General features: G+C 50.1%; 2 protein-coding genes across 5 annotated transcripts in view; one reads left to right on the plus strand and one right to left on the minus strand.

Moving 5' to 3' along the window:
- GOLGA2 (golgin A2) overlaps nt 1-9199 on the minus strand; it is a 22156-nt gene extending 12957 nt beyond the window's left edge. For 2 of the 4 annotated variants that reach the window (XM_010351298.3, XM_003940579.3), the window contains exons 1-7: nt 9079-9196; nt 6993-7115; nt 5931-6011; nt 1112-1216; nt 816-859; nt 633-696; nt 151-210 (exon numbers count right to left, since the gene is read on the minus strand). In XM_010351298.3, the coding sequence (XP_010349600.3) occupies nt 151-210; nt 633-696; nt 816-859; nt 1112-1216; nt 5931-6011; nt 6993-7115; nt 9079-9162 (561 nt within the window). In that variant the 5' untranslated portion in view covers nt 9163-9196. Of the gene's footprint in view, nt 1-150; nt 211-632; nt 697-815; nt 860-1111; nt 1217-5930; nt 6012-6992; nt 7116-9078 lie in introns of all 4 variants that reach the window. The other 2 variants (XM_003940580.4, XM_010351299.3) reach the window with 2 other exon arrangements.
- Nucleotides 8607-20689, plus strand: SWI5 (SWI5 homologous recombination repair protein). The gene is given in 6 exon segments (XM_039474840.2): nt 8607-8712; nt 9782-9841; nt 9844-9929; nt 16442-16563; nt 17680-17774; nt 20527-20689. Coding segments are annotated over 6 exon segments (534 nt in total). The 3' UTR covers nt 20592-20689.
- The last annotated feature ends 3383 nt before the right edge of the window (nt 20690-24072 follow it).

Genomic DNA, 24072 nt, shown 5'->3' on the forward strand with positions numbered 1-24072 from the left:
GGATTGGGGGGAGAGGTAGAGAGAGCAATCATTAGGGTTGGGGGGTGTGTGGGCTGTCTCAGCTGGCAGAGGGGCACCCAGCCCTCGCTGTGGGAGGAGGTTGGAGGGCTGGCCTGCAGGGTCACTGAGCCACGGCCCAGGGCCTCTTACCTCCAGGTCTTTCAGGTTAGCAGATGATGCCAGGCCCTCCCCATTGACACATGTTGTAGACTGTAAGAGACGAGAATGCACATGGAGATGTTCTGTCCTCCCAGTGTCTAAGCCCTCTGACTTCCTTTCTTCTCCTTCATCTGGCAACATTTTCTTTTCTGCCTAACTCGGACCCTTTGTCCCGTAAACCCTTTTGTGCCAACTTCTCTCATGGTTCTTATTTTCCCACCATCCTTCCCTCCAGAGCAGCGCTCATCCAGTGCTGCAGCAGGATAAAATGATGCAACCAGTCACAGGCTCCAACCCCTTCATGTGTACAGCTTCAAGGGAGAAGGCTCAGGGAAGAGGTGACTCCCTCAACATTGCCCAGAAAATCAGCTGGTCCCAGGATCTTCCCTCTCTCATGAATCCCTGCCTCAGTTTCTTTCTGTCATACTTTCCTCCCCGCTACACCCCACTCTGGCCCTCAACTTCTGAGTTACCTCACAAACAAGACCGTTGAGCTGTTGGGAGAGTTGTCGCAGGCTCTCGGTTGATGAGAAAGTCCTAGGGATGGAGACACAGGGGTCAGGGGTGCAGGTAGTTCAATGGGAAAGAAGGTCATGGGCAGTGGCCTCCCTGACTCTCTCTACTTAGAGACTGCTGCCCCAACAGGAGACACTCACTTGGTTTCATCCATGAGATTAGGGACATTGTCAGCATCATGATTCTGTGTGGGAAGAAACATGAGATGGTCATTCAATTTCTGGTAAGAATCACCCAGGATGGGGTGAGTCAAGCTCCCAAACTCACTCCAACAATATTCCATCTCCCCAGACCTCAAAGAAAAGCCTAGTCTGAGCCTTCCCCCAGCCCGGTTCCCAGGAAGAGCCGTTGGCCCTAGGGAACAAGCTACCTGTGAGAGAAGAGAATCCAGAGTAGGTACAGGAGGGCAGGGGGCAGAGGGGGAGGAGGCACGAACCTGAGGTGCCACCATGCTAGTGAGACTGGCACCAGGGGAAGGGACACCGCCAGGTAACACGGTGTCATCAGATGGTTGCGGAGAAGCAGCATTGTCCTTGGGTGTCTGTCATAGAACAGAGCAGGGGGTTAGGGGGCCATGTGGGAGAGGCAATGCCATGAACACAGTGTGTAGAACAGGTAGGATGGATGTTGCTGCAGTCAGAGTGACAGTCACGCATGCTAGGAGCCACTCGGGGGTGTGCATATGGTTGCCCAGGCCTTGGGCTGCTAGGCAGCATTTCAAATGGTCAAAGCTCAAAGCAGGGGCTGCACGGCCCCCTTCGAAAACACAAGGACCTCACTCTCCCTGGAGCTCAGCAAAAGACAGCAGCAGGCTCTGACCTGTGACAGCCACAGCAGTTGGGAGGAAGGTGTGCCAAAGTCAGGGAGAAGAAAGGCAGTGTTCTACCAGAAGGCCAGTCTGTGCTGCAGAGTGACACTAACTGGGCTCCTGCTGGGCAGAGGATGGTGATGAGGAAGTAGTTGTCTGGGCAATGCCCAATGTAGCTATCTGCCTCTCTCCTCCTTGCCTCCCTTCCCTTCTCCCCTGTGGTGGCACAATCATAGCTCACTGCAGCTTCCACCTCCTGGGCTCAAGCAATCCTTCCACCTCAGCCTCCCTAGTAGCTGAGATTACAGGTGCACACCATCATGCTCAGCTAATTTTTATAGAGACACAGTCTTGCCATCTTGCCCAGACTGGTCTCAAAGTCCTGGGCTCAAGTGATCCTCCCACCTTGCTGTCTCAAAGTGTTGGGATTACAAATGTGAGCCACTGCACCTGGCCTATTGGCTATGTTTCTGATTCAGCCTTTTCAGGAAAAAAAAAAAAAAGTGTCCCAATTAGAATACAAGCCTATCCCCACTCTCTGGAGGTAAAAAGAGAATAAACCATGGCCACCACCCCAACCCTGACCTCTTACCTCCAAAAACATCTACCCAACCAAGAAATCACCCAAGAAAACGGAGGTAAGGCATCTGCCCTATGGCTCTTGGCAACTTGGAAGTTGTGGGGCTTCTTTCCTGGGAATAGTACCTGTGGACAATTCTAGGATTCGGGACTTGGAGTCATGTGGAGCCTCTCCTTTGACCCCAACTGGACCTACCTCCTTGACCAGAGCCCCACCCAGCCTTTCTCCAGGCTCTGGCTTTACTCTCGGCCCAAGCCTCTGGCTCTAGAGATCTTCTAATATCCCACAGGCCAAATGGGCAGACAATGGAAAAAGCTGCTGACCAGCTAAGCTTGACAAGAGAGAAACAACAGGGAGCCAAAGCCTGGCCAGGGAAGCTGGGTCTGGGGGAAGTGGCTATACCTCTCTCTAGGGAAAGGACTGCCTGCTGACTGGACCCTTCAGCCCCGATCTCTGAAAACCCAAATCTGCTTCCTTCCTTAGAGCAAGTGCTGCAGAGGCTGGCAGAATTGAAGATGAGCCAAGTTGTCTTTGCATCTTTGCAAATTTACTGTGACCATGTAATCTGGTGTTGCCTTGACAATGTCTAGAACTGAATCTAATAGGTCAGAGCAGGGGTTCAGCACTGGCCAGGCATGAGCCTTTCAGAAAGGCTGGCATTCCTAGCCATGTAGGCTTTAGGTCCCTCCTGGCATCTTGGGTTCCCACTGATCTCTAGGATTAGACACAACAATGTTCAGAGAAGGGGAAGTTTTCTTTTTTCTTTTTGTTTGAGATGGAGTCTTGCTCTGTCGCCCAGGCTAGAGTGCAGTGGCGAAATCTCCGCTCACTGCAACCTCCACTACCTGGGTTCAAGACTCTCCTGCTCCAGCCTCCCAAGCAGCTGGGATTACAAGCACACAACACCATGCTCGGCTAATTTTTGTATTTTTAGTAGAGACGGGGTCTCACCATGTTGGCCAAGCCGCTCTTGAACTCCTGACCTCAGGTGATCCACCCTCCTCAGTCTCCCAAAGTGCTGGGATTACAGGCGTGAGCTACCAGCTCAGCTGAAAAAGCATTTTTATGATTGCATTTAGCATGATTATTTTGTGAGAGACCAAGTTATTTCATAATTTTAAATCTCGTAGCCAAGAATGGAGATTTTTTTTTTTTTTGCGAGCCAGCCAGGAGACAAACCTGGAATCTTCTGAAGAATGGAGTTTTTAAAAAAGCCTACTCTCCTCAAAATGTCCCATCCTATTAAGATATTTTTTTCAGCCGGGCGCGGTGGTTCACGCCTGTAATCCCAGCACTTTGGGAGGTCGAAGCGGGTGGATCACGAGGTCAAGAGACCATCCTGGTCAACATGGTGAAACCCCATCTCTACTAAAAATACAAAAAATTAGCTGGGCATGGTGGTGCGTGCCTGTAGTCCCAGCTACTCAGGAGGCTGAGGCAGAATTGCCTGAACCCAGGAGGCGGAGGTTGCGGTGAGCCGAGATCGCGCCATTGCACTCCAGCCTGGGTAATAAGAGCGAAACTCAGTCTCAAAAAAAAAAAAAAAAAAAAAAGATATTTTTTCTCTCCATTATTCCCTACTTCTGGAAATGTTATCATCCCTACCCAGGATACTACAATCACAGGCCTGCATTCTTGGAGTAGAAAACTTAGTAATTAAAAACGAGAAATTAAAAAGAAACAGTTATGGATATAGAAAAGTATAAAAAGAGCAAGGGGTTGGGCACAGTGGCTTACGCATGGAATCCCAGCACTTTGGGAGGCTAAGGCAGGCAGATCACTTGAGGCCAGGAGTTCGAGATCAGCCTGAGTAACAGGGCAAAACACTGTCTCTACTAAAAATACAAAAACAACAGCAACAACAAAAACTAGCCAGGCATGATGGTACACATCTACAATCCCAGGTACTTGGGAAGCTGAGGCATGAAAATCACTTGAACCTGGGAGGTGGAGGTTGCAGTGAGCCAATATTGCGCCACTGCACTCCAGAAGAAACAGGGAGACTCTTTCTCAAAAACAAAAACAAAAGCAAGAAGGAAATATGAGGATCTAGGCCTTTGTTTTCAGAACAGAGGGACCTGGGCTGGCACAGAATCTCAGAGCATTAGTAAACAGGCCGCAGACCCCTAATCAACTGGACCATTGGTAGAGCAAAAGCCAAATACATGACTGCAGGACTCATCAAGGCCTGTATTCCCCAGTGTCTCCTCTGAGCCGGCAAGGTGAGTCACAGCACCTGGACAGACCTGACTGACTGGAGGGTAACAAGTATGATGACTGAACAACTCTCTAACAGCCACCATGGGTGCTCTGTCTCAGTCCCTCTCCCCATGCCCGTCTTCAACAGGATCAGGCTCTATTCGTGCCCTGCTCCTCTGGCTTGCCAGGAGTCCCTGAGACAAGTTAGATATGGAGGAAATGGCAAATCACAACCAGAGGAGATTGTCTCCTAGCCCTGTGTATCCCCACACCAGGCTCCCTGTGTTCCTGAAAGGTGCTCTGTGAGTTTATAGCACTGGCCATGACCTCACCACTCCCCCTGCCTCCCCCACTACCCATCATATGGATGAATATTACCCACCTTTAATCTTCAAGCCAGCGTCAAATGCCACCTCCTCCAGCCTGGAGTCCATTCGGAACCAACCTCCCCCCGAGCTGAGCATTTGGAATTTTCCAAAATTCTCTCTTGCCTCCTTCAGAGGAGTCTGCCTCCCTCAGTGTGCAGCCTACCTTGTTCATCTATTTTCTCCACTGTTTATTTAGCAAAGTGCCTTTGTTTTCAAGAGCCCAATGAATGTGGTTAAGTGTCCATTTGATTTTAAGAGAGATTAGGGGCAGAACATCTTGGCCACTCATCTGTCTGGGGAACCTCACATCTTTTACAGTTAGTTCCTCTGAAAAGATAGCTTCAATCCTTCCAACTATAATGTGAACTTATTTTCTCTTAACCCTTTGTTCCCTACTCTTAAATCAAAGTGAATTAATAATAAAAAAAAAATCACTAACTTCTATGTGTGTGTGGTCTACTGATCTTCGCCTTTAGGGGAAATCCTAAAGGTTGGTTGAGGTTTTTTTTTTTTTTCATTTCTCCTAGCCTGAGAGTACCCACACCGGGCATTCAAAAGGCCAAATCTGAGGTCGGGGGCAGTGACTCATGCCTGTAATCCCAGCACTTTGGGAGGCCGAGGCAGGTGGATCACTTGAGCTCAGGAGTTTAAGACCAGACTGGCCAACATGGCAAAACCCCGTCTCTACTAAAAATACAAAAAATGAGCTGGGCACAGTGCCGGGCGCCTGTAATCCTAGCTACTCAGGAGGCTGAGGCAGGAGAATTGCTTGAACCCAGGAGGCCGAGATTGCAGTGAACCAAGATCATGCCACTATACTCCAGCCTGGCCGACAGAGCGAGACTCAGTCTCTAAAAAAAAGAAAAGGAGCCGGGCGCAGTGGCTCACGCCTGTAATCCCAGCACTTTGGGAGGCCAAGGCGATCAGATCACCAGGTCAAGAGAGCACGACCATCCTGGCCATGGTGAAACCCCGTCTCTTTTTTTTTAAAAAAAAAAAAAAAGGAAAGGAAAACAAAAGCCCAAAATCCTACACGCCTGTTCTGAATGTTATTCCCAAATTATCTTTAAACTTTTAAACTGTAAGGTATGTCTCACCTTCTCCAAGATGATACAAGATTTAGGGGAAGGATAAAAACCCAATCAATCAAGCAGGTGAAGAAGCGGACATAAACAGGCTGAAGGTTAATGGCAGCAACATAAAATAAGCCAGAGGCAAAGTATCCCCCAAACCAGAGAAGCCTCAGGGGCATGCACAGCTGGAGAGAGCAAGCCAGAGAGGGGTCTCGGCACTGCCTCACCTTCCACTTGTCCAATGGGGGGAGCGCTACCCCATTGGAGCGGTTAAGGTCGGACACCAGCACCTTCAGAATGTCCTGAATCTACAGGAGGCAAAAAGGGAAAAACAAGGGCAGGGGGAGAAAGACAGAAATGGCTTACAGAGAGGCAAGAAAGTCAAGGAAGGAGGAAGATGTGGGTTCAGGGAAACGAAATGCTGAAGAAGAGTGGAGGAGATCAATACCATGGCCTGTGCCATCCTTCCAAATGGCCACCTGCTGCCTTGCCAGGGGCAGAAACAAATAGATGGAAAAGTCCCCTGAGTGATGCAGTCATACAAGGTGGAGTCACCTGACCAGGGCAGCTCTTAATATGCTCATTGGACCCCTCAGGCCCAGGATGTGGGCAATGAATCTGGTAGAGCTACAGACCTCCACCTTAATTTTAAAAACCAGACTTCTGAGTAAGGGTTCACTTGAACAAAGGGGGTTCCAGCTAAAAAACAAGCTTGAAAGATACTGATCTTATCCAATGTCATCTTATGAGGAAGTAACTGAGGCCCAGGGAAAGAAGTGTTTTTTCTGTAGTCATCCAGCAAGCTGGTGACAAAGATGAACTCAAAAGTTAGATCTTCTCCTAATTCTGGCACCTGGGGCTCTCCTCACCACACCCTGGGGCCCTTTCAGTGACTCCTAAAGGGATAGCCTGATGACAAGTGGCTGTTCTCATTGGCCTGGCTTCCCCTTGAGACTGGGGATGAGGAAAATGAAACAGCAACTACCATTTCCTGGGTGTCCTAAGTGTTTATAGCAGGCCCTGTACTAGGGATTAACATAAACACAACAACAATAACAAATCTCATTTAAACTTCACAAGTGTAAATAAAACAATACTTTACAGATGTGAAAACAGAGGCCCAAAAAGCTCCAACAATTTGCACTAAAATCATATCCCTAGCAGATGGACAGGTATGATACAAACTCAGAACTCTTAGCTAGTACCGGACAGTTCTTCCACAATCATAAGTTACCCTCTACTGCCCCTTGGGCCCCCTGTCCCCAGGAGCCCGGCCAGCCAAGACTCACATCCTCAGATGAGTGGCAATCACCAGAATTGGTTGTCTCAGGGCTACTGCCATTTTTAATTTTCTTCTTCTTTTTTGCTCCTGCAGGAACACCAGGGCTATTCCTCTGCTGATATTCTCTCAGCTGTGGAAAAGAACAGCAATACTCATGAGAACTACAAGCCCCTACAGGTACATCCTACTTTACAATTTTTCCAAAATAGTCTTATAGACCATCTGATTTAATGCCACCAACAACTGTACAAGATCTTATCACAATCACTTAGTGACTGAGAGGGACTGACTGATACCATGGGCTTTAAAAAAGGCAATAATTGAACTTAAACTCAGTCTTCTGACTCCGAGCTCGGGGGTTTTGCCACAAATCAGCAGCTACCAGGGGCCAAATCCAGAGGCAGAGGTAGAAAAATAAAAATTAAGTAGGCAGGAACTATACACTGTGTGGTTTAGAATCATGCATCCTCACACATTTGTTAGTGTAAGAAATGCACGAATACGCCGGGCGCGGTGGCTCAAGCCTGTAATCCCAGCACTTTGGGAGGCCGAGGCGGGTGGGTCACGAGATCAAGAGATTGAGACCATCCTGGTCAACATGGTGAAACCCCGTCTCTACTAAAAATACAAAAATTAGCTGAGCATGGTGGCGCACGCCTGTAGTCCCAGCTACTCGGGAGGCTGAGGCAGAATTGCTTGAACCCAGGAGGCGGAGGTTGCGGTGAGCTGAGATCGCGCGATTGTACTCCAGCCTGGGTAACAAGAGTGAAACTCTGTCTCAAAAAAAAAAAAAAGAAAGAAAGAAAGAAAGAAAAAGAAATGCACGAATACCTGTCAAACTTTTACATCAATGTATCCTCATGGCAGAAGGCAGCCTTTCTGTTAAATCTAGGAATTTAACAGAAAGAGGACAACCCAAGCCTCATTTCAGAGAGAAGTCTGGTGTATTCTCACACATTTATGTGACTGTCATCCCTAAGTACATTAATGTTTTTCTCTCTTAAGAGAATCAAGGGAAACTGATGCTTCAGAAAGATGCAATTTATCCACTGCGCTCCAAGTACCCCCAGGTTGAGATGATATGAGAAAGATTCAAGCTGTCAAGTTCAGTTTCCGAAGACCTGTTCCACAGAAGATAAGCAGATCTCATTCCAAAGACCACTGATTAAAGGGCACTCTGGTCCCAGAACCATGGAGAATTCGAATATGAGGTGGAGAAGTCAGAAAAAAATGTTAAAGTCTCTCTGGAGAGGAGAAGCCTGGGAGAAAACCAAACCAAACTCATTCTCACATTGCTACCCAGAGATACTGCCAACGTTTTGAACTCACAGGAGAAGTGCAGGCTTTTCATACTGTCAACGTCTATGTTAAGGGAGTAAGGAAGCCTGAAACCTCTCCCTCCTAGGTCCCATAGTCCCCATTCCCCTTCCAGCTGGAAATTTATGCTGTGACCAGGGGAACCATAAACGGGATGAGAACACTTATGGGGCTGGGTCCTAAGATCAAAGGCTGGTCTAGAGCACTAATTACGGTTCCGAGGGGGGGTTGTGACGTCACTACATTCCACTCTTCCCGGGGGTTGGGGGGGACAACGGCGCGACGTCCGAGTCGCCGCTCTGCGATGGGGGAGGGGAGCACAGGGCCAGGACCCAGGTCCTTGGAGACTCGAGCCCAATGAGCCCAGGGAGGGCCGGTTTGGGGCGGCAGGAGGTGAGGGCCGAGTCTGGAGCGGTGAGCTCCTGGGGTCTCGGGCCCAAAGTCACTGGCTGAGCTGCTGGGGACCGAGGTCCTTGGAGACACCAGCCCAAAGAGCCCAGGGAGGTTGGACCTGGGACGGCAGGAGGTGAGGGCCGAGTCTGAAGCGGGGAGCCCCGGGAGTCACCAGCCCAAAGTCACCTGGGGGCGACTGGCGAGGGCGGGGGCTGGGCGGTTGAGGGGGCGGGGCTGGCTGACAAGACTTTGGTGGGGGCAGCCCAGAGGCACCGGGGGGCCCAGCCCGGTGTGCCTCAGGAGTGGCACGGACTCTGGCCGCGGTCCTGCCATAGGAGGGGGGCTGGGGCTGGGTCGGGGGGCCACGACACGGCGCGCTTTACCTTTTTCTTCGCTGCGGCCAATTTGCTCTGTCGGGTTTCTTCCGACATCGCGGGGCGGGGAGGGAGGCGGGGTTGGGGCCACATCAGCGCAATCCCGGCAGCCACTGCGTAAGTCAGTCAGCCACCGCGCAGCAGTGCGACGGAGCCAGAGGAGGCGTAACCAGTGCGCTATTAGAGGGCAGAATAAGGGCGTGGCCTCAACGATCCAAGCCCATTGGTCAATGAGAAAGATGAAGCAGAAAGGAGGCGTGGCCAGGCGGCGGCGTGGCCAGAGGGACCTGTGGCGTCACAACAAAAGCTGCGCGCGCAACTGCAGTCCCCGCCCATCCCGTGAGAGGAGTGGGGCTGGTTATCGTTGGGTGCGCGCGCACCTTTCTGTGCGACCGTTCACGCTCCGGCTCAGAACCTGAGAGGCTGTTCTCCGACTCCCGCCCTGGACCCTCTTGCGCCACTCAACCCCCTGATCCGGGGGCCTCGGACCCCAGGGCTCAGGAGGTGGGCGAGAAATGGACTCCACAGTTTCTTTCCTGACTCCTCATGGCCGTGCCCCAGACTTTCCCTTTCCAAAAATCACTTCCAAAGACTCCCTTCCAGTGCTCCAGACGACCCCGCTCTCGGAATTTCCCCTTCCTAGAGGGTCTCTACCCTGATCCTGGGAGCGTGTGTGTCCCCTTTTCAGTTCCGTGCGCTCCTACTTCCCAGCCCCTCCTACTTCCCAGCCGCTTCTCCTCCCGCATCCCCACGGTATCCCTGTCCTATCAGAGCGGGTTCAATCAGGCTTTCCCCTCGGATTCCTCTGCAGGACTGAATCAGGACTTACTCGAAGTTGCCGCGGGGCCTTCCGATCCCCTGTGAGTATGTCTTACCCACACCCACCTTCCCATCCCCGACACTCCCTCGGTGTGAATCCTTGCCGCTCCCAGCCCTCCTCCCCATCCCAACAGCAGCTGATCCCCACTTGGCCCTTTTCCGTGTCTTCTCCCAGCCGACTGAGAACGTTCAGGTCTTTTCTCAATCCCTCCCCTTCCTTTCCTCCCGCCTGCCAGTCTTCAAAGAAGTGCTATCCTGTCCTGTCCTAGTCTAACTCTTCTCCCTCCCCTTCCTGCCTCCTGCTTCCTCAGATGCCTTTCACTCCAGTCAAGCACCAGCCATCTCTCCTGCTCGGTGGTTTCACCCCTTACCCAGCCCTGCCTTTAAACAAACCCACCGCTCCCCAGTCAGGAAAATGCTTGGTGTTCACCCTGGCCACTCCTTTAGTTGCTAAATAGTCTCTCCTCTTCTCTGGCAAGCCACCCCCAAAACGCAGCCTCCTCCTCCTCTCATCCCCCAGTTGGAGTCGCCACTACCACTACCACCACTCCCAAGTTAGATCATGAGGACCAGGAGAGGTGGCTCACACCTGTAATCCCAGCACTTTGGGAGGCCGAGGTGGGTGGATTATTTGAGGTCAGGAATTCAAGACCAGGCTGGCCAACATGGTGAAACCCTGTCTCTACTCAAACTACAAAAAAGAAAAAAAAAAAAAAAATCAGTCAATCGTGGTGGTGCATGTTACTCAGGAGGCCGAGGCAGGAGAATCACTTCATCCAGGGAGGTGGAGGTTGTAGTGAGCTGAGACCGCCCCACTGCACTCCAGCCTGGGCAACAGAGCTAGACTACGTCTCAAAAAAAATAAAGTTAGATCAGGAAAAACTTGGTATTTGTTTGTTCATTGATTTAGCAACTGTGCAATGCAGGTGTGTGCCAGAGAGCGCCCTGCCCTCCAGGAGCCACAGGCCAAAAAACAGTTCCGGGACAAGTATGCACATGGGTTCTGAGAGGGGGAGCCCAGGGTTGGACTTGCAAAGAGGGCTTTCCAGAGATGGCAGGGTCAGAGGCAAGGTCTGAAGGGCAATCACAGTGAGCCCAGATGATGATGACAAGGTGGCAACCACAGTTTGCCAAAAGCATTTGGCTGATTGAACTCTCTGAGAGTGAGTTGGTTTCCACTGTTTTTGACCATGTGGTAACTAACTGCAGATCATGCCTTTCTCATTCATGCTAATTCATTCCTTCCCTTTTCTTTTCTTTTTTTTTTTTTTTGTGAGACAGGGTTCCACTCTGTCGCCCAGGCTGGCCTGCAATGGTGTAATCTGGGCTCACTGTAACCTCTGCCTCCCAAGCCCAGCCCATCCTCCCACCTCAGCCTACTGAATAGCAGGGATCACAGGCGTGTGCCATGATGCCTGGCTAATTTTTTTGTATTTTCAGTAGAGACAGATTTTCGCCATGTTGCCCAGGTTTGTCTCAAACTGGTGAGCTCAAAGCAACCTGCCTGACTCGGCCTCCCAAAGTGCTAGGATTACAGGCAGGAGCCACCATGCCCAACTTTCCATTCTATTTTTAAAAACAAGGCTCAGCCAGGCATGGGCTCATGCCTATAATCCCAGCGCTTTGGGAGGCCAAGGCGAGTGGATCAGCTGGGGTCAGGAGTTCGAGACCAGCCTGGCCAACATGTTGAAATGACAGCTCTACTAAAAATACAAAAATTAGCAAGGTGTGGTAGCAGGCACCTGTAATCCCACCTATTTGGGAGGCTGTGGCAGGAGAATCACTTGAACGCGGGGGCGGGCAGAGGTTGCAGTGAGCCGAGATCACACTGCATTCCAGTCTGGGTGACACAGGAAGACTTTGTCCCCAAAAAAAAGAGGCTCTATTGAGCACTGTCCCCATCAGCTTACTTTACATACATCACCTTTCCAGTTCCTTCCAGCAACCTTTGAGGCAAGATGGTTTACTGTCCCCGTGTTGAGATGAGGCCCATGAGTTCTAGAGAGATGAATATAGCCAGGACATGGCAGAGCTGAGGACTTTGAACTGAGTTCTTTTTGTTTTGTTTTGTTTTGTTTTGTTTTTTGAGACAGAGTATCACTCTGTCTCCCAGGTTGAAGTGCAATGGCATGATTTCAGCTCACTGCAACCTCCGCCTCCCAGGTTCAAGTGATTCTTCTGCCTCAGCCTCCATAGTAGCTGGAATTACAGTCGCCTGCCACCATAGCCCACTAATTTTTGTATTTTTAGTAGAGACAGGGTTTTTCCATGTTGGCCACGCTGGTCTTGAACTCCTGGCCTCAGGTGATCACCTGCCTTGGCCTCCCAAAGTGCTGGGATTACAGGTGTGAGCCACCACATCTGGCCTTGAACTGAACTCTTAACCAGTACCCTGTGCTTGTTCGTCTCTGGGCCTCTTTGCAGGGGCATCCTCCTGACCCCCTGCCTCTTTTTCTTTGCACATTTGGCTGGCTTCTCTGCTCCCTGCCACTCCTGAGGTAAATGTGGGCACATCTGAGTCACTCTACCCTCCTCCTGCTGTTCTCTTTCTGCACACACACTCCAAGGTCTCACTTCCACGCCCTCAGCCTACCCCAGTGCCCACAACTCTCCCGTCTCTCTCCAGTCCTGACCTTTCTTGGGACACCCAGAGCTGCCTGCATAATCTTTGCCTTTCTACTTGCCAAGTCTGAAATCACACTCAGCCTCCTAACCAGGACCACAAACCAACTCCTCCAGCTGCCCTTGCATCATCAGAGGAACTCCAGGCTCTTGAAGTGGGCTCTGCCTCTCCTCCCTTTTTTTTGGTTTTGTTTTTTTGTTTTTGTTTTTTGAGACAGTCTCACTCTGTTACCCAGGCTGAAATGCAATGGCACGATCTCAGCTCACTGCAACCTCCGCCTCCAAGGTTCAAGCAATTCGCCTGCCTTGGCCTCCTGAGTAGCTGAAATTATAGGTGTGTGCCACCATGCCCAGCTAATTTTTGTATTTTTAGTAGAGACGGGGGTCTCACCGTATTGGCCAGGCTGATCTCAAACTCCTGACCTCATGATCCACCTGCCTCGGCCTCCCAAAGTGCTGAGATTACAGGCATCAGCCACCGTGCCCGGCCGCCTCTCCTCCTTTCTAATAGCACCATGCATGGTTGCATTTGTTCTTTTTCACACCACTGTCCCCTCACTCACCCATTCACATACATGGAAACCACTCTCATTTCCCCCAACTCATGTGCTCTCTCCTGCCTTACAGCATTTGAGTACACATTCATCTCTGGGTATCCATGGAGATGCTGGACCCCCATGGAGTGATACAAGACAAAAAGTCCGTACATGTTCAATACAAACTCAACCATGCTTTTTTCTCAATCAGATGTTTTCAGTGTGAAACCCACTGATATGGAGGGCCAACTGTTCTGTCCCTTCTGCCTGCAATACTTTCTTCCACCTTTCTGCCAAGCTAAAGCCTGCTCATCCCTTAAAATTCAGCTTCCTTGGAGAAGCCTTTATCCCCACTCCTGGCTCAGTCCAGTTGCCCTGTTAGACCCTCCCATAGTACACTGTACTTCAAAGCATTTTTCAGATTTATAATTCATTTATTGGTTATTCATTCATTCATTAATAAATATTGAGTGCCTACTGTGTGCCATGTACTGTTGTAGACACTGCAATCAGCAGTGAACAAAAGTCCCTTCGTGCATGGACATTACACTTCAGGGATGTAAAGCAACATAAGACAACGAAAATAATGAAATGCATAACTTGACAGGTGAAGAAAAATTCTATAAAACATCAGGAGGCGAAGTGTGGTGGCTCATGCTTGCAGTCCTAACACTTTGGGTGGCCAAGGTTTGAGGATCGCTCCAGCCCAGAGTTGAAGACCAAACTGGGTGACATAGCAAGACCCATCTCTACAAAAACTTAAAAATTAAAAAAAAAAGTTAGCTGAGTGTTATGGAACATGCCTGTCCTAACAGCTACCCAAGAGGCTGAGGTGGGAGGATTACTTAAGCCCAGAAGGTTGAGGCTACAGTGAGGTGTGATTTTGCTACTGCACTCCAGCATGGACAATGGAGTGAGACAAATCCCATCTTAAAAGAAAAATTAAATTAAAAAAAATTTTTTAAAGGCTGGGTGTGGTGGCTCACGCCTATAATCCCAGCACTTTGGGAGGCTGAGGCGGGCAGATCACGAGGTCAGCTGTTGGAGATCAGCCTGACCAACATGGTGAAAGCCTGTCTCTACTAAAAATACAAAAATGAGCCAAGCGTGGCAGCGTGTGCCTGTAATCCCAGCTACTTGGGAGGCTGAGGCAGGAGAATTGCTTGAACCTGGGAGACGGAGGTTGTGGTCAAATATATATATGCTAGACGTAGTGACCCACACCTGTAATCCCAGCACTTTGGGAGGCCAAGGCAAGTGGATCACCGGAGGTCAGGTGTTCGAGACCAGCCTGGCCACATGGCAAAACCCCATCTCTACTAAAAATAAAAAAATTAGCCGGGTGTGATGACGCATGCCTGGCAGGAGAATAACTTGAACCTGGGAGGTGCAGATTGCAGTGAGCCAAGATCGCGCCACTGCACTCCAGCTTGGGCAACAGAGCAAGACCGTCTCAAAAAATAATTATTATCATAATTACATACAGATATATATATATGTATGTGTATATATATATCTGTATGTATATATGTATGTATTTATATATGTATGTGTATATATACATATATACACATATGTATGTATGTATGTATTTATATGTATGTATATATATATGTGTGTGTGTGTATATATATATATATGTATGTATGTATATATATATATAAATCAGGAGAAAGGAAATGATTGAGACATGACCATCATAGAGAGGGCTGTCGGAGAGGGCCTTTCTGATGTGGCCATACATGAGTAGAGCTTTAAGTGGAAGCACCTGCAGGAAGAACTTAATTGTTGGGTGCTTTCTCTTTGGGGCTTAGGCTATGCATTCTATGAGAGCAGTGGGCTGGACTTGATGTGTCATTCATTGCTGCTCTCCTGGACCCTTTGTCAGTTCCTAGCAGAGAGTGCTCACTCATTCTGCTGAGTGACTGGTTACAAGCCACTGACCTAAAACCAGGAAGAGTGTTTTCTTTGGTCTCTTCTTGTATCATGTGTAGACAGTTCATTCAACATATGTTTCCTGAAGATTGGCTGTGTACTAGGCACTGGCCTTCACAGCTTCTGTAGGCAGAAAGGGAAAAGATGAAACATAAACCCAAGGAAGGGTTTTATCCAATGAGATTATAAACCCAGTGACAGCTGGGCACGGTGGCTCACACCTGTAGTCCCACACTTTGGGAGGCTGAGGCGGGCAGATCACTTGAGGTCAGGAGTTTGAGACCAGCCTGGCCAACATGGTGAAACCCTGTCTCTACTAAGAATACAAAAATCAGACCAGGAGCAGTGGCTCATGCCTGTAATGCCAGCACTTTGGGAGGCTGAGGGGGGCAGATCATGAGGTCAAGAGATCAAGACCATCCTGGCCAACATGGTAAAACCCCATCTCTACTAAAAATAAAAAAATTAGGCCGGGCGCGGTGGCTCAAGCCTGTAATCCCAGCACTTTGGGAGGCCAGGGCGGGTGGATCACGAGGTCAAGAGATCGAGACCATCCTGGTCAACATGGTGAAACCCTGTCTCTACTAAAAACACAAAAAATTAGCTGGGCATGGTGGCACGTGCCTGTAATCCCAGCTACTCAGGAGGCTGAGGCAGGAGAATTGCCTGAACCCAGGAGGCGGAGGTTGCGGTGAGCCGAGATCGCGCCATTGCACTCCAGCCTGGGCAACAAGAGCGAAACTCCGTCTCAAAAAAAAAAAAAAAAAAAAAAAAAAATACAAAAATTGCTGGGCGCGGTGGCTCAAGCCTGTAATCCCAGCACTTTGGGAGGCCGAGGCGGGTGGATCACGAGGTCAAGAGATCGAGACCATCCTGGTCAACATGGTGAAACCCCGTCTCTACTAAAAATACTAAAAATTAGCTGGGCATGGTGGTGTGTGCCTGTAATCCCAGCTACTCAGGAGGCTGAGGCAGGAGAATTGCCTGAACCCAGGAGGCGGAGGTTGCGGTGAGCCGAGATCGCGCCATTGCACTCCAGCCTGAGCAACAAGAGCGAAACTCCGTCTCAAAAAAAAAAAAAAAAAAAAAATTAGCTGAGTGTGGTGGCGCACGCCTATAGTCCCAGCTACTTGGGTACTTGGGGGTCTGAGGCAGGAGAATTGCTTGAATTCAGGAGGTGGAGTTTGCAGTGAGCTGAGATCGTGCTACTGCACTCTAGCCTGGGTGACAGAGGGACTCTGTCAAAAAAAAAAAAAAAATCCCAGATGATTAAGTTCTACTTACTGGAACTTAGTCATAGAGCCACACCTAATTCCAAGGAAAGCTTGGACATGTAGTCTTATTCAGGGGGCTGGGGTGCCTATTAGCAAGCAGAAGCAGGGAGTGACTACTGGGGGACATGTAGGCTCTGAATTGTGGATAACTGGTCAGTCTGGTTGATGACTTTTTCTGCTTCTCAGAGGCCATTGCCCAAATCTGGCCAGGCTGATCAGACCAGTGAGGAGTCTCTGCACCTTGACATTCAGAAACTGAAGGAGAAGAGGGACATGCTGGACAAGGAGATCTCCCAGTTCATATCTGAGTAAGTCTCATTCGGTTCCCCGGCATGGTTAAGATAACTTTTGGCTGGGCACAGTGGCTCACACATATAATCCCAGCACTTTGGGAGGCCAAGGCAGGCAGATTACTTGAGGTCAGGAGTTTGAGACCATCCTGGCCAACATGGCAAAACCCTATCGCTACTAAAAATACAAAAAATATCCAGGTGTGGTGGCATGCACCTGTAGTCCCAGCTACTCAAGAGGCTAAGGCAGGAGAATCACTTAAACCTGGGAGATAGAGGTTGTAGTGAACCGAGATCATGCTACCATATCCAGCCTGGGTGTAGGAGTGAGAATCTGTCTTAAAAAAAAAAAAAAAAAAAAGACCAGGTTTCACCATGTTGGTCAGGCTGGTCTTGAACTCCCAACCTCAGGTGATCCGCCCGCCTTGGCCTCCAAAGTGCTTGGATTACAGGCGTGAGCCACCATGCCTGGCCCTAACTCTCTAACTGCCTAGTAACTGAAACCCAGTCACACTGGCTTAGCATAGAAATGGAACTGTGCTTCTGGATTCAGGGTATTTCAGCAGCCTCTCAGGTAGGGGGATGCTCTGGCTGCCAGGGTCCTGAACTAGGACCTGGATAGCTGTCTGAAATGAAAGCTGTTGCTCTCCCAGTCTCTGGAGCTATGTTCTCTGCCTCTGCTTCCCTCTGCACAGACTCCATTCTCTCTCTGCAGGTGGAGTTTTCAGGGTGTAGGGGAAGCTGGCTCTTGAACACCTCCTGGAGTTCCTCAAGCCCCTTGCTCCAGCCACATGGCAGAGTGTGTGCACTTCACACTTGAGGGCATCCACCTGGCTGTTTGGATTATGTGCCCATCTGCAAGTCCCTCAGCTGTGGCCAGGGTCACATAGTACCATTGTGGCTGGAGACCCCGCCCTAATAAGACAGGGGGTGTTTGCCAGGAGTGAGGACCTGGAGAGATCCCCTGCCCGGCTGTAAGCTTCATGAGGGCAGGGCCTGTCTTGCTGTCACTATATCCCCGGTACCTAGCACCGAGTAGGCCCTTCAAGATGCCTTATTACTGCCTGAGCCTGGGGTCGTCATCTGCTTTCTTAACTGGGCTGTCTTTCCCCCTCTCTCCATCGCTCATCCCAGAGGCTACAGTGTGGATGAACTGGAGGACCACATTACCCAGCTTCACGAGTACAATGACATCAAGGATGTGGGGCAGATGCTGATGGGCAAACTCGGTGAGTAGTTGGGACTCCAGAGCCACCAGCAGGCATCATAGGGTGTCTTCTCGCCTAGAGGTGTTGGGTTTTGCTCCTGGACCTCCTAACTTGCCAACTCGCTCACCTTCCTCAGTTGGCCTGCTCCTGGGCTGCCCCAGCCCCTCTCCTTACCAGCCTCCGGCCTCCCTGGCAACCTAGGTTTGTTCCTCAAGTACAGAGCCTACTTTGGAGCTGCAGGCAGGTTTGAGCCGGGCTTGCCCATCTGCCAGACTGAGGATTCAGGGTCTCCCCAGCCTTCTGGGGCCTACTCAAGAGTGATCAGGATACCAACCATGCCTCAAGTGACTGGCTTGCTAAAGAGGCAGCAAGTGCAAGGGTGACCCTTTGTGACTTAAAGGAGTATTTTGTTCCTCCTTGAACAAAATCTTACTATCTAGAGGGCTTTAGCAGAGACACCAATACTTGTGTGCCATGCTGGCTAGGAGAGACTACCTTGAAGGCGAGGAAATTTGCAGGTGGCCCCCTACATACCCTTCAGTTCCATCCCCTGGCTCGGAGTGGTAGGCACTCTGATGTTCAGCAGTCAGTAACCACTGGGGTAGTACTAAGAGCTGGGCTGTGTTTCTTTATTATTATTATTTTTAATTTGAGACAGAGTTTCACTCTTGTTGCCCAGGCTGGAGTGCAATGGCGCCATCTCAGCTCACTGCAACCTCTGCCTCCTGGGTTTAAGTGATACTCCTGCCTCAGCCTCCAGAGTAGTTGGGATTACAGGCATGTGCCACCATGCCCAGCTAATTTTGTAGTTTTAGTAGAGACGGGGTCTCTCCATGTTGGTCAGGCTAGTCTCAAACTCCCGAACTCAGGTGATCCACCCGCCTTGGCCTCCTAAAGTGCTGGGATTACAGGCATGAGCCATAGCGCCTGGTCTGCTTCTCTGTGTTTCACTGGAGAATGGGCCCCAGAGGAGGAGAAGGAAGAAACCAGAGGCGGGAACTATAGATGGATGAGAAGAGCAGGGTGATCAGGGCCCAAGAAGAAGGGGATGTGAGGGGAGTGTAGGCTAGTATTTAAGACCAGAAGCTCAGCTGGGCGGGGTGGCTCATGCCTATAATCCCAGCATTTTGGGAGGCTGAGGCCGGTGGATCACCTGTGTTTGGGAGTTCGAGACCAGCCTGACCAACATGGAGAAACTTGTCTCTACTAAACATATAAAATTAGGTATAGTGGCACAGGCCTGTAATCCCAGCTACTGGGGAGGCTGAGGCAGGAGAATTGCTTGAACCCGGGAGGCAGTGGTTGTGGTAAATGGAGATGGATCCACTGTACTCCAGCCTGGGCAGCAAGAGCAAAACTCCATCTCAAAAAAAGAACATAAGCTCTTAGTAGTGAGACTCAGCATGAGGCCTGTCACTTCCAGATCATATGATGTGGAGCAGGTGACCTATCCCTTTTTTATTTTAGACTAGGTCTCACTCCGTCATCCAGGCTGGAGTGCAGTGGCATGATCTTGGCTCCCTACAACCTCCGCCTCCTAGGTTCAAGCGATTCTAGTGCCTCAGCCTCCCAAGTAGCTGGGACTGCAGGCACCCACCACCACGCCCAGCTAACTTTTGTTTTTTTAGTGGAGAAGGTGTTTTACCATGTTGGCCAGGCTGGTCTTGAGCTCCTGACCTCAAGTGATCCACCTACCTTGGCCTCCCAAAGTGCTAAGATTACAGGCATGAGCCACCATGCCTGACCTCCTTTTTGTTTATTCAGTGAACATTTACTGAGCAGCTGTTCTATGCCTGGCACTTTACAGAGTACTGGGGGCACTTTGATGAACCGGACACGTGTTTTTTTTTTGAGACAAAGTTTTGCTTTTGTTGCCCGGCTGGAGTGCAGTGGTGTGATATTGGCTCACTGCAACCTCTGCCTCTTGCCTCCTGCCTCCTGAGTTTAAGCAATTCTCCTGCCTCAGCCTCCCGAGTGGCTGAGATTACAGGAGTCCACCACCACATCCAGCTAATTTTTTCTATTTAGTGAACCAGACACTTGAAGGTCTCTGCTCTCATGTGGTTTGTTTTCCTGTTGGGGGTGGAAGAATACCCAGGAAATAAGTGAACTCAGCAGGTTAATTACAAAATGTGTTAGGTGCTATGAAGGCGACAAAGGGCAGAAATGGGGAGAATATTGAGGTATGAACAGCAGGGTGCTGGGGGTAAGATAAAGTAGTCAGGGGAGGGCTCTGAGGAGAACCCTTCCCCAGGAGAAAGGACCAGTCTTTGTGGAGAAAGGAGGCAGAATAGCATCATGGGGGCTCCAGAGGGGCAAACTCGATCGAGCCCGTGGGCCATGCGGTGGAGTCTGATATGTCCGGCACGCACAGCATACAGTCAGCTTACATTTGAAGCAGATGAATCCAGCAGCTCTGTGTGGAGAATGGAATCAAGGGAGCTCTATTTCATTCCACTTCAAAATGGGGTGAGGGTCCAAGGAGTCCTCGTAGGTCCAGTGTTGAACACAGTGGCTGGCACATGGAGGAGCTCTGGTGGGAGCTATTGGCGTGGCGTGGCTAGGCAGGGCCCATGGTGGGGCAGCCTGGAAGGAGTAGCAGGGAGCTTACCTCAGCCAGTTAGACAAGGCACAAGTGTGGGCACTGGCTTGTAGCCAGAGATGGTCCTGGTGGGTCATGGCAGTAACACTGGCTCGGAGCGTTGGCTGTACTCCCTCCCACCTCCCCACTGGACATTTAGCCTGCCTTCCTTCCTACCTTCCTTCCTTTCAGCTATGATCCGAGGTGTCACCACCAAAGAGTTGTATCCAGAGTTTGGTCTGGACATGAATGACTGAGCAGCACCCAGGAACAGTGTGGCCATGATAAACCCTGAGAGCCCAACCAGCACACCTACAGAGTTTCCAGTGAGAAAATGCCAGAAGCACTTTTCTAGAGAGCCCAAGATGAATCAGGAGGAGCCTAGAGGAGAGGAGGGCCGGGAGGAAGGGGCGTTCCCAGCTCCAAGGTTCCTGAAATGTCGCAGTGATACTTGTATAGGGGTACATGTATTTTATTTGTCAATAAACGGATACTGATTCCCTCTACTCCAATAGCCCCCAATGGAACCTGGGATAAAGAGAGCCTGCCTTGGATTATAACAGGCTTACATGAGCCAGGCATTGTGCTAAGTACTTAGTGTCCATTATCTCTGATGCTTAAAATTATCCTGTGAGGAATTAGCATTATTATCCCCATCTTACAGATGAAGACGTTGAGGCTCAAAGAGGAGGCAAAGTGACCTGCCCAAAGTCACACAGCCAGCAAGTGGCAGAACAGGGATTTGAACGTAGGTCAGACTCAAGCCTGTACTTTCCAATACTGCCTTTCTGGGTTGGGGAGAAGCAGGCAAGAGTTTAGAGTGGGCCAGGTGTGGTGGCTCATGCCTGTAATCCCAGCACTTTGGGAGGCTAAGTCAGGAGGATCTCTTGAAGCCAGCAATTCAAGACCAGCCTTTTTTTTTTTTTTTTTTTGAGACAGAGTCTCCCTCTGTTGCCAGGCTGGAGTACAGTGGTGCAATCTCAGCTCACCGCAACCTCCACCTCCAAAGTTCAAGCTATTCTCCTGCCTCAGCCTCCTGAGTAGCTGGGATTACAGGCGTGTGCCACCACACTCAGCTAATTTTTTGTATTTTTAGTAGAGATGGGGTTCACCATGTTAGCCAGGATGGTCTCAATCTCTTGACCTCATGATCCACCCACTTTGGCCTCCCAAAGTGCTGGGATTACAGGCATGAGCCACTGCGCCTGGCTGAAAGACTCCCTCTCTATAAAAAATTTAAAAATTATGTTGTGTTCCCAGAGGTAAATTTTTCTTCTTGTTAAAAATAAATTTTAGGGGCCGGGCATGGTGGCTCATGCCAGTAATCCCAGTACTTTGGGAGGCTGAGGCAGGAGGATCACAAGGTCAGGAGTTTGAGACCAGCCTGTCCAACATTGTGAAACCCCCTCTCTACTAAAGATACACACACAAAAAAAAATTAGCCAGGTGTGGTGGTGGATGCCTGTAATCACAGCTACTTAGGAGGCTGAGGCAGGAGAATCGCTTGAACCTGGAAGGCAGAGGTTAGAGTGAGCCAAGATCGTGCCATTGCACTCCAGCCTAGGCAACAGACAAGACTCTGTCCCTAAATAAGTAAATGAAAATAAATTTTAGGGTCCAGGCACAGTGCCTCATGCCTGTAATCCCAGCACTTTGACCAAGACAGGCAGATTACATGAGGCCAGGAATTCAAGACTAGACTAACCTGGCCAACATGACAAAACCCATCTCTACTAAAAATACAAAAATTAGGCAGGGAGGGAGGCACATACCTGTAATCCCAGCTACTTGGGAGGCTGAGGCAGAGAACTGCTTCTGGGCCATATGGGGGTGTGTGTGTGTGTGTGTGTGTGTGTGTGTGTGTGTGTGTGACAGAGTCTGTGTGTGTGTGTGTGTGTGTGTGTGTGTGTGTGTGTGTTTCAGAGTCTCCATTGCCACAGGCTGGAGTGCAGTGGTGTGACCTCAGCTCACTGAAACCTCCACCTTTTGGGTTCAAGTGATTCTCCTGCCTCTGCCTCCCCAGTAGCTGGGATTATAGGCGCCTGCCCCCACACCTGGCTAATTTTTGTATTTTTAGTAGAGACAGGGTTTTCACCATGTTAGCCAGGCTGGTCTGGAACTCCTGATCTCAAGTTCTGCCCACCTCAGCCTCCCAAAGTGTTGGGATTACAGGCGTGAGCCACCTCACCAGGCTAACCACCCAGTTTTATGGTGGGAGAGGAGGAGGAGAAGGAAGCAGCCAGGCTCTGAGTGGGTGGGAGCCGCACGAGAGGTGAGCCTTTCCTTGAGGTTTTCTCACGTTACACCGTTTTCTCTATGTGGAGAGCTGGCTGGTCTTGCCTCTTCCTACACAAAAAATTTGTCAGGGCCAAGTGCTGGGGAGCTCCGGTCTCTGGGTCCCTACCACACACCACTTGCCTGCCAGTGGGAGGTCAGAGACCCAAGCAGCCATGACGATACGGTTGGATAAAACACTGCCATGGGGTTATGGAAGCAAATTAAAGCTGCATCTACCCAATGTGGGATACTGGGAAACTTCCCAGGGGAAGAGACATCAATGTCTGTCCAGTAGGAGGTAGCCAGAAAAGGATGTGGGAGAGGGCTGGGCACCTGTAATCCCAGCACTTCTGGAGGCTGAAGCAGGTGAATCACCTGAGGTCAGGAGTTCAAGACCATCCTGGCCAATATGGCAAAACCCCATCTCTACTAAAAATATAAAAATTAGCCTGGCATGGTGGTATGCATCTGTAATCCCAGCTTTTCAGGAGGCTGAGGCAAGAGAATCACTTGAACCCAGGAGGCGGAGGTTGCAGTGAGCCAAGATCACATCACTGAACTCCAGCCTCCAGTAAAACTCCGTCTCAAAAAAATAAAATAAAATAAAAAAATAAAAAAAAAAATATGAGAGAGTATTCCAGAGAGAACTTAGTGGGCCCAGGATACAAGGGATTTAGTCTGGTTGAGAGGTGATCAGGGATGGTGATTTGCAGGCTTTGTCGGCTTGGATTCTCAGTGCAAGATGAAAGCCTCCCCCAAACACAGTTGTAACCCAGCTCTGCATTTTGGTTCAATCTCGAGGCACCCAGAGAGGGCACTTAGAAGGAAAGCATCACCAGGGTCTGTTTCTGTTGTGTAAACTCCGCTCTCCCAGGTGTCATAGTGGGCATGACCTCAAGGGGGCAGTGTCCACTCAGAGTTGCACCCAACTGCCCTGGGAAGTAAGCCCTGGGAGGGCCTTGTTGGGAAGGTTCCTGCCTGCCAGGCTGGATTCAGGAAGGCTGAATCCTCAGAACACATAGAAGAGGGGGTTCTCTGGCAGCACCCCTCTCAGGATTTTGAATCGACCAGGGGCAGTAAGGAGCAACTGGTTGTGCGATATGGATTCTCAGGGTGTGCCCCCATGTGCTGGAAAACAGGTAGCAGAGGTTACTTTGCTGGTGTGTACACATACATGGTTTGTTTGATCATATCCGGTGTAAACCCTACTCGAAAATATTTATCATCCGGCACCTACTGAGTTCAAAATACTAACGCAGTACAGCCTGCACTGTTGTTCCTGGGGACTAAAAGGGGTCATTTCTGGGTGGCCTGACACAGAAATGTGTCACAGGCCGGGCGTGGTGGCTCACGCCTGTAATCCCAGCACTTTGGAGGCCAAGGCAGGTGGATCACCTGAGGTCGGGAGTTCAAGACCAGTCTGACCAACATGGTGAAACCCCGTCTTGGGGGGAAAAAAAA

The sequence above is a fragment of the Saimiri boliviensis genome, chromosome 2, assembly GCF_048565385.1.
Source record: "Saimiri boliviensis isolate mSaiBol1 chromosome 2, mSaiBol1.pri, whole genome shotgun sequence".
Classification (NCBI taxonomy): domain Eukaryota; kingdom Metazoa; phylum Chordata; class Mammalia; order Primates; family Cebidae; genus Saimiri; species Saimiri boliviensis.